The sequence below is a fragment of the Sus scrofa genome, chromosome 4 (assembly GCF_054392235.1).
Source record: "Sus scrofa isolate SSC_HxYL_T2T_F1_AM1 chromosome 4, Sscrofa_HxYL_maternal_Yorkshire_Landrace_v2.0, whole genome shotgun sequence".
In the NCBI taxonomy this organism is placed as follows: Eukaryota; Metazoa; Chordata; class Mammalia; order Artiodactyla; family Suidae; genus Sus; species Sus scrofa.
The window spans coordinates 123,072,651-123,089,729 of NC_139386.1; the positions used below are offsets into that span (position 1 = coordinate 123,072,651).

General features: G+C 40.3%; 1 protein-coding gene across 26 annotated transcripts in view; it reads right to left on the minus strand.

The window, feature by feature from the left end:
- CDC14A (cell division cycle 14A) overlaps positions 1-17,079 on the minus strand; it is a 169,405-nt gene that overhangs the window by 142,599 nt on the left and 9,727 nt on the right. For 12 of the 26 annotated variants that reach the window (XR_014844658.1, XR_002343573.2, XR_014844656.1 and 9 more), the window contains exon 3: positions 8,297-8,372. The exons of 5 other annotated variants lie outside the window; for them this stretch is intronic. Coding sequence is in view for 10 of the 21 variants with exons in the window: in XM_085023852.1 (XP_084879978.1) it covers positions 8,297-8,372 (76 nt within the window). In the remaining 11 variants the exon portion in view is untranslated. Of the gene's footprint in view, positions 1-2,067; positions 2,241-8,296; positions 8,373-17,079 lie in introns of all 26 variants that reach the window. 9 more of the 26 variants (XR_002343572.2, XM_085023851.1, XM_085023850.1 and 6 more) reach the window with 2 other exon arrangements.

The following is a 17,079-nucleotide window of genomic DNA, read 5'->3' on the forward strand; positions in this document are numbered from 1 at the left end:
CAGTGGTAATGCTGATGCTGCCGGTCCAAGGCCCACACACTGAAATCCACTATGCTAAGATAGTGCTAAATTTTGGGAAAGAGCTGCATGAAAATGTAGGAAAAGGTCTCACCCCTGGAAATGTTCTATGTGGATCCTAAAATACTGTCCATCTGGTCAAGATCCTAAAATACTGTCCATCTGGTCAAGTAGCCCCAAGACATTTAAATTATTTTAGGAATTCCAAATCGTCAAATTCCATTCGACTTTTTTAATTTTAATTTTAATTTATTTATTTTTGCTTTTTAGGGTCACACCCACAGCATATAGAAATTCCCAGGCTAGGGGTGGAATCGGAGCTATAGCTGCAGGCCTACGCCACTGCCACAGCAATGTGGGATCCAAGACACATCTGGACCTACACCACAGCTCCACGGCAACAGCGGATCCCCAACCCATGTAGCGAGGCCAGGGATCGAACCTGCATCCTCATGGATACTAGTTAGGTTCGTTTCCACTGTGCCACCACAGGAACTCCACGCCATTTGACTTTTAAAACACGTTATTAAAAAACAGAAACATTTTCCCAGATTCCTCGGGGAACTTTCTTACAGTCTTTAAGTTCTTGCGTTCCAGGTGGTAACACCTAAGGGAAGAGTTCCTTTAATGATTCAGTAACTAAGCCACCTTAAATGGCATTATTCCAGAGGTTCCAAATTCAGGTGCTCTCAGGACCCAAGAATTTGGAGTGGGTCACTTGGCAAACTAGAGAAGCATGCCCTATCCAAAGCAGACCTAGCTCCCACCTGCTGTTCCCTCCCAGGAATCTGGACCCGTGATCAGATACTGCAATATTTAGAAGTCAGAAATCCATAATTAAATGAAAGTTTTCATAAATTGCAGATATTGCCTAGGAATTCAAAATTGTTAAAGAGTATTCATGCCCGAAAAACATGTCTGTGGACTGAACGCAGCCCACAGGCAATCAGTTTGCTGAATCTGAGCCCTGGGACACTGTGGCTGAAGTTCAGGCAGCATGAACTGAGCAGCTGTTGCATATCAAGCACAGCGCAGAGCCACATGGTAACAAGGGGAGCAAAACCCCAGTCTCTAGCCTCCTAAGTGCTCACAACTCTAATGACTATTTCCTGCTAAACAAGGAGGAAACATTGGCCAAGGCTTATTTCAAACGGAAAAGAACTACCTAGAGGTGCAAACACAGCACAGCAACGACAACGGAATGATCTTAATTACAGGCACAATAGCGTTTCATTTAACAAGATTTTTTTTTTAAAGTAGCTAAAAGATGGGATTTAGTATTGAATACCTATCAATTAACATAATCAAAACTATGAAACTTCCAGACCTGTATTGCTTCCCTGAGTGAGAGTTAAAGTTCCACCACTCTTACATGTAAATCATGACAAGCAAGTGTGTCATATAAATGTAACATAACATAAATGTTTGATGGTACTTGTAAACCAAAGTACAATGACTGCTATGACAGAAAAATACATACAGACCCCAGAGAGACATTAGCTATCTCAGAAAGGAAAGCTAGGTGAAAGGTGGCATTCTAGTGGGATCACTCGCTGTGAAAAACAAGCCGCAACAACTCAGAGAGAAAATGATGACATGCTACACAAATCACAAATGCCCCAGGCTATCCTTGGATTATGACGACAGACACAAATCATGCACTTGTTCGGTTTAGGTCAGGACACTACAGACTACTTAATCATTCAAAATCAAAAGGTGATGCAATTAAGCTCAAAGCCAAAAAACAAAAACAAAAGACTTAATGGCCAATATAACAAAACAAACTTTTGGGCAGCCTTTCAGTAAAGTTGTTGGCCATGCTTAAAAGTAGCATCTTCAAGTCATTTGGTTAGAATGTAGTACTTAATTAAGCTGTGTGAATCAGCCTGATTGGCTAAGGAAGACATTAGTGCAGCCTGGATAATGTGCCCTTTAATAAAAAATAGAGCCCATGCACGTCCCTAAACAAGCAAGCTCTGCCAGTGATGGTGGTCAGATTAAAAAGATTACAGCACAGGGACCATGGTGACCAAGGCATCATTCTCTTACAGGTGACTAGGCTAGCCCAGTAATGGCCGCAGCAATCAGCGTCTCCATAGCAATCAGTAGTCATCTCATTGCAAAAGCGATAAAATGAACAGGTCTTCCTGTGAGCAGCCAGGACCTCTATGTTTTACCTCCAACTTTCCCAGGAAAGGGATATTCTTGAAAATTTTCTTTGGCTGTACAAAACAAAATATGGTTTATGTTTTTATTTAGAGCTAAAACAAAACAGGTTGAATAGTTTCTTTAAAAAGAAAAAGGCGTCTCTTCATGGTCCGTTACCTTCCAAACCTAGTATGTTTCATTAATGAAATGGCTCCTTTGATTAAAGTAGAAGTGAAAATGTCAGAGAAAAGTTGCTCATAAAGATTATTTGATCATACTGATAATATACTTGAAGGCATTTAGGGATTCTCTATAAGAGATTTAGAGGGGTTTTCTTGCCTGAGGATTTTGAATAGGCATAAGGGCTCCATGCCTTTCCAAACTCTATATATACTCTCTCCCGTGAGAATTAATGCTGTTTTAACACCCTGATACCTTTTTAAACTGCATAAACTCTCTCTAGAATGAAGCTTACTTTTCTTCCCCCTAAAGCCCATGAACCTGTAACAGAAGATAACCTCATGAAGAAATCGTCCACATGTTTTTGTGGTTTTAATAAGAGGGTGGGCTGATCATTGTGTCAAAAGAGTTCCTGTAACCACACCACCTGACACTATGGCAGATAGGATTACTGCACTGATTCATTCAGCAACAGGACATTCCCGGAACCCCTACCATCTGCCAGGTACTTTCAGTGCTTCAATACAATCGTCCATTTCACCATGCCCACCCCCTCTTCTCCTTTTATCCTGAGAGGGCCAAGCGGGACGTTTTGTACATTTAAAATTACACTTCTGTCAATATTCTTTTAACTCTTCTTAAAATAGACCCCAAGATTACCATAATGGTCCTGTTGATTCATAAGAGCAGGTATTAAAAGAAAAAATCACTGCCCTAGAAAACATCCCCTTTTTTCAGCAATGCTCTTAGATCTTCCTCTCCTCTCCCCACCCCTGGCTAGGGTTTTATTTCCCTCTGAGGAAAAGCGAAATCAAACAATTAAAACTGTACTGATTATTTTAGGAAAAGCCAGTTCAATCATATTATGCTTATAAAACTTTTAAATTAGTGAATCAGTAACTGAAAGATTTTCTTAACTGATTAACTTCAAAAAAGGTATTCTGCTTTTCAAAATACCACTACTTTGTCTTTTATTAATAATCTTCTCTTTTAGAAGCTCTTATATTCTAGCCCAGTGTTCTTAGCATTGTTTGTGCCAAAAATCCCTTTGAGAATCTACTAGAAAGTTATGAATCCTTCAGAAGAAAAATGGAAATATATACAAAATCTTATATATAATTTCAGGAGTTTATGGATTTCTTGAAATACCAGATTAACAATTATCAATCATTGGCATTTTAAATTAAATAACATACACAATTTTGCAAACTGTTCTCATTTCATTAAATCTTTCTTTGACTGATTCCCTAATTATGGTAACTATTGAGCAGAAATTATACAACATATTATTGTATAATTCTTTTTTCAATTGTATAATTCTTAATATTCACACTTTTTAAAGTACAGTTTAAAATAAGAAACAAGGTTTCATGGATGATACAGTGGTTTCTGGTTTTGGTTTCTTAATCTAAGCAGACTTTGATAATTTTCCATTTTAATTCACATGATTAAAACAAAGGCCACTAGGAATAGAACACACACACACAAATAGCAATAACCATCAACTTGAAAAAAAAACTTTTTGACATAAAAAACAAGAGGTGTTCCCATCCTGGCTCAGTGGTAACGAACCTGACTAGCATCCATGAGGACACGGGTTCAATCCCTGGTCTCACTCAGTGGGTTAAGGATCCGGTATTGCCACGAGCTATGGTGTAGATCGCAGACACAGCTCGGACCCTGTGTTGCTGAGCTGTGGCATAGCCGGCAGCTGAAGCTCTGATTCAACCCCTAGCCTGGGAACTTCCATATGCTGTGGATGTAGCCCTAAAAAGACCAAAAAGAAAAAGAAAAAAGAAATTTGGGTTTGGAATAGAATGTACTGCAAATATTACCTATCTACATAAGATATCAAATGGGGGGGGATCATGAAAGCTTTATTGGAAGAAATAAAAATTTCCCAAGTAGAAAATAAAATGTACCTAAGAGAGTTAGGAAAACATTCAGAAGAATTCTAAGAAGCTGTTATTTGTTAAAACTGTGCCAATTACTCAAAGAGATAAAAGAGTTTGAGCACCAAGTAAGTGCCATCAGTTTGAGTATTTAAGATGTCATGAGAGCAGTTTCAGTAGAGTAATGAAGACAAAGCTGGGATAGCAAATGATTAAGACATCAGTGTGTAGTGAGAATATAAACATGCAAAGGGCAGGCCATTCTGAACCCTCTAGAGGCAAGAGGATAAAAGAGGATCTGTAAGTTGTGGGGATCGTGATTAGGTAAACAGAAGTTTCCGTGCTATGACCAAGCTCAGTGACCTCGCGCTGGGCACTTGAAGACCAAATCATAAGGCATGCCTCCATCTTCTAAGAGCTCATAGTCTAGTGAGAAAGACAGATGCAATGGAAAATTGCAAGCTATAATTGAAATTATAATTTCAATTAGAATTGTAACTCATCAATAATAGAAATCTGCACACAAAATAATGGGAACACAAAGGAGGCATCTCTAACCTTGCCCAGCAGCACAAGGAGATGTTTACTAGACATGGCAGTGCCTGAACAAGGTCTTAAAGAATGAGGAGTTATCAAACCAGCGGGGAAAGGCATTCCAGTCAGATTGGAGGTCACACGCAATTGTGTGCAGCAGCAACATGGTTCAAGGTAAAGCACAAGGCTGGGAGTGGCAAGGGTACTGCAATCTTCAGTAAATCATTAAGTGGGTGCATGATATTACCCTCTGGGAAGATGCCAAGGGTGGGGAGCTGTCAAGGTGAGCAAGACAAAAGGCATGGAAGTAAGGGGTCAAAGGTCTTGCCAAAATGAGTGACCATGGGCTGCAGACAAGAGACATCAGAAGGGAGCTGATAGCCTAAAAGAATAGGTAGATTGAAGGTCTGGAGATTACATGGGTGGGAGGTGTCTATCAGGAGGGTACATTCAAAATCGGAAAGCCTGCAGTCTGCGTTCCTGGAAGCAAAGTAGCCCACGTGCCAGAACAGTCCCTGAAGCAAAAGAGGCAGAGGAGCTCTGAGGCCACTATGGGAGAATAAGGTGAAGTTCGTCAGGTGGTGGTGTGGGTGAAGGCAGAAGATGAATAAACCAGAGGCTGCAGCTACTAGTGAGAGTGGAGAGAAAAGCATGAAGGATGCAGTCAAGGGCCCAGATATCTGGCTCAGTCCTAGGGCAAGTCCTCTGCCTCTCTTGGGACTCCCTTTCTGCACCATGAGATCAGGAGGCTGGACTAATTATCACTTAGAGCATATAACAGTCCTAAAATTATATCAGCTTTCTCATATGGAAATGATGGCTGTGAGGCTGAGAAGGTGTTCACGAACTTTGTTGGAGAACTGTCTTTACTGTACTTCCTATCAGAATTCACATATATTACCTTAGCAACTCTATATTATATAGGACTTCAAAATTTACAAAGTTCTCTTAGATGTATTTTCTAACCTCTATACATATGTGATCCTAACCACCTCTCTGTGATTCTACAATCCCTATTTCAGAGGTGAAGAAACTGAGATTCCACAAGGCTGAAGCTACTGCAGCTCTGAACTGGTAAAGTCTTTTTCTCCTAATAAAAAGATCTTACTTGATATGCTTTATCAGGATAACCTATAACTTAATAGCATTTAAAATTCATTCCCTCAGCAAGTAACAAGGGCCCCACTAATCGCACTAAAGCTAAAAACGTCACTCAATCCAGGCACCCAACAGATTACCTGATCATTGAAATGAACCAAGAGGACGGCCTGAACTTTACGAAATTTTTATAATGTCGAAAGAAAGCTTTGTAAATGAAAACAAATCAAAAAAAGTTCTTAAAAAAATAAAAATAAATTTTAAAAAAAGGAGTTCCCATCGTGGCTCAGTGGTTAATGAACCCAGCTAGTATCCATCAGGACACGGGTTCGATCCCTGGCCTCGCTCAGTGGGTTAAGGATTCGGCATTGCCGTGAGCTGTGGTGTAGGTCGCAGATGCAGCTCGGATCTGGTGTTGCTTAGGCCGGCAGCTACAGCTCCAATTGGACCCCTGGCCTGGGAACCTCCATATGCCACTGGTGCAGCCCTCAAAAGACCAAAGACAAAAAAAAAAAGTTCTTGTACGTACTTACCCATACTGTTTGGTATAGAATGTGTAGGAAAATCATCTTTAATTCAATCCACCTACTCTTATTTAATTGTTCTATATTAACACTGAGTCAGACTGAAGCTTTGTTTTTGTAATAATGATTCCTTTCTCTTTGATCACGCCAGATAGTGACAGGTCCCACACTGCTGATTTTAATACTTGGTTCACATCAACTACATACTAACAGGACTAATGAAGAAAGCAAAGAAATTCCTAGATCCTCAAAGGGAAGAAATGAATTTCGATTATTTATGAATCATCCTTTCCTTGTTAATTCATCCATTAAAAGTCCATTTAATATTTTTACTAAATCCTTTTGGGGATATTATTTGCTTCCTTGGTGATTATAAAAATTTCAACTTTATTTTTTAAGCTATAGGCAACAGCTTCCTTTCTGAAAAACATAAATCGGTTTAGTTAAAGGAACTGCATACTCTGTTTTTTTCAAGTCATACAACACTTCAGAAAATAATTTCTTAAAAAGTTGATTACTCACAACCTTGTAAATCAACTATACTTCAATAAAACTTTTAAAATGAAAAAAGGTAACTACAATAGATTTTATATAATACAATTTTTTTTTTTTTGGCTTTTTAGGGCTTCACCCACAGCATATGGAAGTTCCCAGGCTAGAGGTCAAATCAGAGTTACAGCTGCCAGCCTACACCACAGCCACAGCAACACTGGATCCAAGCAGCATCTTCGACCTACACCGCAGCTCACGGCAATGCCAGATCCCCAACCCACTGAGCGAGGCCAGGTATTGAACCTGCATTCTCATGGACTCTTCCTTCACTGAGCCACAAAGGGAACTCCCTAATTCAATTTTTGACTTTAAAAAATCTCTCTTTGGTATCGTTCCATGTCTATTTGGCATCTAAAATCAATGGCAAAAACTTACTTAAGAAATCATATTTTACAGGAAATTCTCCATGACACACTACCTTTTACATTTAAGTACAATAAAAATCAATCAAATCAAAAAAATTATCACTAAGCAGTGAAAATGTACGAGGCACTGCACTGTGTCACACCAGTAACATTTTACCCAGCAAAAAGACGAAACTCTCCAAGCGTTATAGTGCAGTGGTTATCCTTAAGAGCATGCTCTGCAGTCTTCACCTTCCAAACTGGAACATCACATGTAAGGTCCTCACCCAGAAAACTGGGAGAAAAAGGTCCATATTTCTGTGATGAAGTAAGTTTACCAAAACTAGGGGTATAGGAGCCATGTTTCCTCAGATATGCTTAGGATTTAAAAGGACCAAAAAAAAAAAAAAAAAAAAAAAAAAAAAGCCTCATATAAAATAAAAAATACAGATGAATATAGAGTGTATGACCAAATTCTGTCTTAACAGGTACAGTCTACGCTCTGTCACTGCTAGTTGATCAGTCTCACTTGGCTGTTAACTCTACAGAGAAGAGATTCAAGAAATAGGCAAAAAATGCCAATGTTGATCAGAGAGAAAAAGCTTATGCTCCCGAGCTCCTGCTGCGCAGTGATGAGCCAGCCCCTCCATTGCTGGGTAACAGTGTCCAGAAGCAGACCTGAAGGTTTCAGAAAAGCCACCCTAGGAGGGAATTTGATAGACTCGTTAACTGCAACCTGAAAGGATTCGTGCCTTCTTTCTTAGATCACTATTCCAATGACTTCATTCAGCTCATATTCCACTGACTCTGAAAAATGAAAGAGGTTAACATGTCCTTTGTGGGATAATCAGGTAGCTCAATTTCAACTTCTAGGTGAAATACTTATACATTTCCAAAGATTAAGATCACCTAACTAAATGGTGTGTGGACAGCAATCCTGTTGGTTAAGCTGATTTCACAGTTCAAATTTTGAATATGAAAATATAAACATCAGCACAATACTCACTTTCAGTTTCTTGTTTAGTTTACAGCAGTATCTGTACACCATTGCCAAGTTCAGAGGTCCAAAATCTGCATAGAAACTGAGATTTTTTTTTAAAGTAATATTTAGTAAAAATATAATTTTCAGCAATACCAATGCTTATATTTATTTTCATTAAAGTTACAATCAAGTTTCAATTACCTTAGGAGTAGGGGTCAGTATATAACTGATTCATACTAATCCAAATAACGAATGGTTTCACCCCGCCAGTGCCCTCCAGTTATTATAGCCAGTCTCTCCTAACAGGGAACTAGTTGGCCAGCTTTGAGTTCCACCTCCTTTTATCTCCCTGCCAGGACATTAAGTAAAAAGGATTAAAAAGCCCACAGTGAAAAAAACCAACATGAACAAAACAAGCATGTGGCCTCCACTTCCTGGTTTTATTTATCACCTATTTTTAGTCATAAAACTCATGGACTCTATTGGTTATAATTCCAACTATTCCACTCAAACCTTGCTGTCAATTCTCAAGCATCTTAAATACAGAGGTCTTTTTATCAGTTTCGTTTTCCTTGAACTTTCCCTATAGATGCTCTGGCTTGTCTCCCTTTCATCTCCAGGATACAGTCACCAGTCTGCAGATCAACTGCTGTCATGAATTAAATGATAACACTATAGAAAAGAGACGGCTCCTAACCTAAGATCCAGCATCAGTCTTTTCCATCTTCCACCATCTGGACTTCCTATCTATGGGTCCTTCCATCACCTGGAACTCAGGATGTCTAAAACTCAACCCAGGGAGTTCCTGTTGTGGCCCAGTGGTAATGAACCCAATAAGTATCCATGAGGCTGTAGGTTCAATCCCTGGCCTTGCTCAGTGGGTTAAGGATCCAGTGTTGCCATGAGCTGTGGTGTAGGTCACAGACGTGGCTTGGATCCAGTGTTGCTGTGGCTGTGGCGTAGGCCGGCAGCTACAGCTCCAATTCGACCCCTAGCCTGGTAACTTGCATATACTGCAGGTGCAGCTCAAAAAAAAAAAGGCAAAAAATAAAAATAAAAAAAAAAACCTCGGAGTTCCCATCGTGGCTCAGTGGTTAACAAATCCGACTAGGAACCATGCAGTTTCGGGTTCGATCCCTGGCTTTGCTCAGTGGGTTAAGGATCCGGCGTTGCTGTGAGCTGTGGTATAGGTTGCAGACGCAGCTCGGATCCCCTGTTGCTGTGGCTCTGGCATAGGCTGGTAGCTACAGCTCCAATTCGACCCCTAGCCTGGGAACCTCCATATGCCACAGGACTGGCCTTAGAAATGGCAAAAAGACCAAAAAAATAAATAAATAAATAAATAATAAATAAAAAAATAAAAAAACTCTATCCATCTTTCCTTCAAATCCGCCCTCCAGACAGACTGAAAACATTTTGCTTTTCTCAGTCACTCAGATATGAAACCCCCAATCACAATAGGGCAACAAATAAATACTAATGTAATTCTTGTATATCAAATAAGCTACTTTTCTAAGTCATCCCTTCCTTTTCCATTCCTACTTAGGCGACAAAAGTCCAGGTCTTCTTCATCTCACTTGTTTGTTTGTTTGTTTGTTTGTTTGTTTGTTTTAGGGCCGCACCCAAGTCACATGGAAGTTTCCAGGTCACAGGTCTAATCAGAACTGCAGCTGTAGGCCTATGCCACAACCATAGCAACACCGGATCTGAGCCACTTCTGCAACCTGAGCTGCAGTTCACAGCAAGGCCAGGGATCAAACCCTCATCCTCATGGATACTAGCTGGATTCTTAACCCGCTGAGCCACAATGGGAACTCCTCATCTCACTTCTGTAGTGCTTAAATTCTGTCTCTCTCTCCTGCCTAATCAACCTGTATTCCACTCTAGAAAATAATCTTCATAAAAATCTCACTTCTCACATATCCTCCCACTGTTTAAAAATGTTTAATGGCTCTTTACTCCCTTTGAAATAATTCCTTGGCTCAGAAATCCAAGCCCTAGCCATCGCACCCTTAGCTTCCAGGCAGGCCTTCTCTCCTAACAGGTCCCATGTGGAATCTTCATTCCAACAAGCATGTCCATTTCCCATCCCCAAACACTCCCCGCATGCTCTTATCCAAGCCTCTGCTCACACTGGTCTCCTTGCTTGCAGTGCCTTCCTTTTCCCCTTTTGCTGCACTCTCCAACAGGGCAGCCACCAGCCACATGTGGCTATTTAAATTTAAATTAATTGAGGTTAAATAAATTAAAAATTCAGTTCTCCCATAATATTAGCCCATTGCAAGAGTTCAAAAGCCACATGTGGCTACCAAATTGGACAGTGCAGATAAGGGACATTTCCATCACTCCAGAAAATGTTCTTTGTTGACAACACTGACCAAGATTTTTAAAATGAAGTAAAAACAAAAATAACTATTAAACAATATAAATAGAGAAATTATTTGAATTAACTAGGGAAATAATCAAGTATCATGAGGCAGGTACCAACTAACAACAATGTCCTCCCCTTTCGGGGGCCCACATATTTCCCAGCAGTGAGACTGGGCCTTGGTAACTCCTGTCCCCTTTCGTTCAAGGGGATCATATTTCCAAAAAGCCAGTTTGGGACCCAGAAGAGGAGAGGATGGAAAAATAGAAGCGGATATACTCCTCACTCCCCTTTACTGCCCCATCAAAGAGACAAGCTGCGAGTTGCTATGAGAGCATCGCATGGCTACAGTGAAAAAGGCATACTTCCGTCTTGGCCACAGCCCCAGGTTAAGAGTAGAAGAAAAACAAGCAATCTTAACCCACATAATATGGTGAAGCTCAGTGGACCAGGTTTTATATCCTACAAAAGGGAGGGATGGCTTTCACGTCACACTAAGAAAGTCAGTCAAAAATTCTGTACAGCTGAGAGCAATTTCGTGTAAGTCTTCAAAGGTCAGAATTGTCACAGACAAATATAAAGCCAATAAACTCTACCTTAAGGTCATTTTATAGATTTATACATTTCATTACAATGCTTACAGTTCTAAGAGTATACATGTATTTTAATAGTATAGTTTATATATACATATAGATGCATATATATATAGTTTTCTAACAAGCTAAATACATTTCTGAAAGTGTTAAGAGCATTGAAAATAAGGGTCGTAGTTCTCACACCACGCTAGGTTATCACTGACTTAGGCATAATAAATGCCACAAACAAAGAAGATATCTTCCAACAATGTGCTTCTTCCCTCACTAGAGGTGAGGAAAATGAAAACACATTTATAAGCCAGACTATTAGCTTGGAGAGAAATGTTAAAATACAAAAATCAATTGATAACAATTGAAATAAGTCAAATATGATAAAATGTATAAAATATGTGCTTGGGTAGCTAGGAGAATGAAAGAATTGGACTCCGGGTAGAAGAGGAGAAATGAAAGGTCATCAACCTGGGGACAGTGAAAAAGGCAGGGGGGGGGGAAATGGCAGAGATAAGCCCTGTAGACACAAGAAAGAAACCTGAAGGCTGAGGGCTCCTAAGCCTGAGGTTGATGACACATGGTCGTGTCTTCTGCATTTGGGCAAGTCCCAGGAAGAGGCCTCCAGAGCCACAGCCAAGCAAGCCCCCGCAACCCCATTTTCTAGGGTCAGGCAGGAAGGGAGAATCTGGTCTTATTGGGACAAGGGAAACGTGGATATATTATTTTATTATTATTAAAATGAGTGCACAAATGAACAAATGAATAAATCTCCCTTATCTGTATATAAATTTCCCCTTGTAAGGTTGGCAAATTACGGGTCAATAACGACTGAAACTCACGAATTATCAAGTGAAAAGCAGTCAACCTCTTTTTATTCAGTAAGTATACATAGCTGAAATCAAATTCTTCCCTGTTTTGATAGGAAAGAAATTACAAGAACTGGAGTCCTGCAAGTAGGGAGAAGAGGCTGAGCCTCTTCTGGGGAGGACCAAGAAATGGGAGCCCAGGGAGCAGAGAATATGTCTACTGGGGTCGCCCACTCCCTACGATGGGAAGGGAAATAGAAGTTGGGTCTAGAAACCTTTCTGTTATACCCAACATGCATAGCTCTTCTCACAAGCATTATGAGATTTATGATACATCATTATTTTGTGTTTGGTTTTCCAGCGAAGTCTAAAGTAAGTGAGTCCATTCCCACTGTTTAAAGCACTGTTGTACCTTATTCTCCATATCAGAAGTTTCATCTGGAAATGCTCAACTCCTCAGCAAAAAGATAAACTATATTCGCAGCAATACTCACTTAACAAGATATATGACCACCTACTCTCAGCAAAGCACTACAAGTTAGAGTACTAATCAGAGAGTGATGATGTTACCAAAAAATAGGATGAAAAAATTCTATAAGATCATTATAAGTCGTGCCAGCTTATCAATCAATTTTTTTACCAGCACTGCTGACATGTTTCGCCTCTTCATTCATTCATTCATTCATTCACTCAAATGTTACTGAAAGCCAGCTAACCATGAGTCCTACCCACAGGGGACTCACCACCCAATGAGAAGACAAGCAAGCATAATCACCATGTGATAAATGCTAAAATAGCACTATTTTCCAAAACTCAGTGAGACTGCGTGTGTGTGCGCACATGTACGCGTGTGCATATGTGCAAAATTTTGGTGAGATAAATCAGCACAAACCTCTGAGCTATACACTCTACATAATATTTTCCCTATTACTAGGGTATTATCAGCACCCCTCCAGTTTGCTGATAAAGATCCTGTCATGGCTGAAATTCATAATGATCACCTGTCAAAAAGGCCTCAAATGCTCAGCAAACGCTAATCTAAGATCAAAGTATGAGTCTGAGTTTTTGCTCAAGCATAACAAACCACAGACACATTAACAGCAACTTCCTAGGGAAGAGAGGCTTCGCATCTTAGGAGCTTCCCAGCTCTGTATCAGTCACCTAGAGTCTGATGAAAAAATAAAGACCACTAGGAAGCAAAGTCGTTTAAGTCCCACCTTGGTCACTCAATGTCCCTGGATTAATGTCTTAGCCTCTCTGGGACTCCACATCCTCATCTTCCAAATGAAACTGCTGAATTACATGGCTTCTAAAGTTCTTTCCAGCTAGTATAGTGTAGTGTAGTTTAATACAGTATAGTATGGTGTAGAAAAGTGTAGTATAGTACAGTATAGCATAGCATAGAAAAGTGTAGTATAGTGTAGTGTAGAATAGTACAGTGTAGTATAGTACAGTGTAGAATAGTGTAATGTAGTGTAACACAGTATAGCATAGGACAGTGTAGAATAGTGTAGTATATAGTACAGTATAGTATACAGTATAGTGTCATGTAGTATAGTACAGTATAGTATAGCATAGAAAAGTGTAGTATAGTGTAGTATAGAATAGTACAGTATAGTATAGTACAGTGTAGAATAGTGTAATGTAGTGTAACACAGTATAGCATAGGACAGTGTAGAATAGTGTAGTATAGTACAGTATAGTATACAGTATAGTGTCGTGTAGTATAGTACAGTATAGTATAGCATAGAACAGTATGGTGTCGTGTAGTATATATAGTACAGTATAGTGTATCATGTCACATTCCTAGCCATTATATATAATAGCTATTATATAGCACAGCCCATTATATAATATAGAAGTTATATATGCATACTCACTATGCTTTCTACATGGCTGAAGAACAAACCCACAGGCCAGAAAGCAGCTTCATAAAGCAGGAACCTTAACATCCCTACTACTACCTGCAAAAAGTGTGACATTTGTTGAGCTCACAAAGGAAAGAGGGAACCTCAGCATCGACTCTCACTCTTGCACCTTTGGTACATGACCTAGGTTTCGAGGAAAGTCCAGATACACGACACTGGGAATCTGAGGAACCCTTCTCCACTTACCACTAACCTGGAGCAAACAGCAGGGCCACCTAAGGCTTCAGCTGCTGCTTCTGTAAAATGGGTTAGTGTTGCCACTCTGCCTTAAAGCCAAAGGACAAACTAGATGACGTCAAGGAAGCTTTAGCATCTGGGTCTATAATCCTGTGACCTCCCTCTTTGCAGTAAGTTAATTAATGAAACACTCCTTTGAGTCCTAGATTAATGAAAACAAAAGAAGGCTGCTTCAGAAATGCATGGCAAGATTAAAATTCACTCCCACAGGGGCAGAGCTTCTGTGCCTGGCCGCTTGTGCCTCTCACAAGCATCTTATCTTAATAAATCTATTTCTTGCTTTAAAAAAATTAATTAATTAAAATAAAATAAAATTCACTCCCACAGAAATCACCTCCTTTATTTAACGGAAGGTATTGAAGGCAAGAGGGCTCTGCAGACAGTACACACATGACTGTAATAGAAAACAGAATGGTGGAGTTCCCAGCGTGGCGCAGTGGTTAATGAATCCAACTAGGAACCATGAGGTTGTGGGTTCAGTCCCTGCCCTTGCTCAGTGGGTTAACGATCCGGCGTTGCCGTGAGCTGTGGTGTAGGTTGCAGACGCGGCTGGGATCCAGCGTTGCTGTGGCTCTGGCGTAGGCCGGCGGCTACAGCTCCGATTGGACCCCTAGCCTGGGAACCTCCATATGCCGCAGAAGCAACCCAAAGAAATAGCAAAAAGACAAAAAAAAAAAAAAAAAAAAAAAAGAAAACAGAATGGTGACCGATTCCCTGAACACAGAAGACTAACCCTCCTCACGTGTCATAAAGCAAGTGAGGCCCAGAAAGGAACACAATTACCGCAAAGCCTGGCAATGATCACATTACTTCTCTAAGCTTCTGGAATTAAAACCAAAACCCTCAAACATGTCTGTGAGACCCAGGGTGGTACGGCCCCTACCTCTCTCTCTTTGGGGCCTTATTTTGTGCCATTTCCCCCATTTTAGTACTAGTAAGCTATTTCTTTTAATTCCTGCCTCGGGCCTTTGGCACATGACCCTCCCTGGCCTAATCAACACCCTCTTAACCTTGGGTCTCAGCTGCAGTCACACTTCCTCAGAGAACTCGGCCCTTACCCTTCCCACCCCCACCTCCATCCTCACCCCTCTTCTCCCCCACCACACACACACACACACACACACACACACATCTCCACCCTACAGGCCAGGTTCCCTAGAAATATGCTTCCAAAGAACCAGAGGTCTTTCCTTCAGAGAACTTACAAGTAGTCTTACGTCTGAATATTTGCTTACTAGCTTTCCTAAGGCCCACTGGACTGCAAACCCCATGAGAACAGGGTTGGGTTAAATGGGTTCATAACACATCCCTAGCACCTGGCACAGATGTGACAAAGTAAATGAATGAAAGATTGAGATGAGGTTGGTTCATTTGCAAAAATACTACCTTCTTCCATTTAATCCTTCTAAACTATACACCAGGTTAAATGTGGGGAGAGAGATCAGATATCAGGTTTTACTAGCTTTGGGTACAAAATTGGACTAAATAGACAAAACTGACAAAAACAGCCTAGGAAAGGACAGTAAGAGGTGGAGAATGGGGAGACGGCCCACCTCTCCAATGCAGGGAGAGGCTGGGAGCACCATCCCCACAGACTCCCCACAGCCTGCATCTTCAGGACTTGATTGCTCCAAATGTGACCTGTCCCAGAAGTAACCCCCAATCTAAAAAGACTCATCCCAATTATGCATCACTCCAACTTCTTGTTGCTTAGAGCCCCTTCAATTGTATCTGAGAGTTTTACAATGTTAAAGTCATCCTAGGAGTTCCCTGGTGGCCCAGCAGGTTAAGGATCCAGCCTTGTCACTGCTGTGGCTCTGATTAGAGCTATGGCTCAGGTTCAATTCCTGGCCCAGGAACTTCTGCATACCATGGTGTGGCCAAGAAAATATCATCCTAAACCTATCCTTTTGGGTTTTCTAGAGCTGTAGGCGATCTGCTTTAGGGCATATGGAATAAAGCACGACATCTGACACCAGTGAAAGGGCCTAGCAGAACAGGAAAGGCACTATTTTACAAGCCCACCTTCACAACTTCCCAGAAGAGACCTTTTTAACTCTTTTTCTTTAACTCACGTTTAGGGAAAAATAAAAAGTTTCTAGCATTTCAGATTAATTCAGCTGCAGATCATCACTAATTTGATTACCAGGACTAATATAAATGCCATATGAATTCCACACTCTGTTAGAAGGAAGAGGAACATATAGAATAAGAAATCCTTTATACAAGGATCCCCAGTTCAGAAAATCTCCATCTGGAACATAAGTGAGAATCACAAGTAAACCAAAAAAACGAAGTCATATTGTTTCTTCTAAAGTCTGCCACAAACCCATGCCCTTTAGAGTTGTTTATAAGACATCTCAGTCTCATTCTGACTTTAGTCTTATTTTGTACCAAAGGCTAATAAAATGTGATATCTGGTTTCTATGTTCATAGTATAGTAGACTCATCAGACCTATTACAGGCAGGAGGCAGCTATTAGTAGCTGGTGCACTGATAGCAATGTCAACAGCTAATCCAACAGCAAGGAGCACCTAGAAAGTACTCGCAGTAGTTAGTCATCAAGAAAACCTGAATGAAAACCACTAAAAGATGAAAGATGTTTCGCAAACAGGCACCATCTGCATATAAGCAGAGAGCCCTTTATTCCTTAGGAGTTTCTAAAACTATTCTTGAATTACAGTGAAACTGTACAATCAATGGAATCATAATAATAGAATCTGAGTGTTACCCAAAAAAGCAAATAAATCATAATTGGTAAATTCTTTAAGAAGGGAGAAATGTGGATTCATTTGAGAAAACTTTCCATAAATTCCAAAACTGCTTTGATATTTTAAGACATGATTTTCCAACTCTTTGTACAAGCTGCCTCACTGAAATG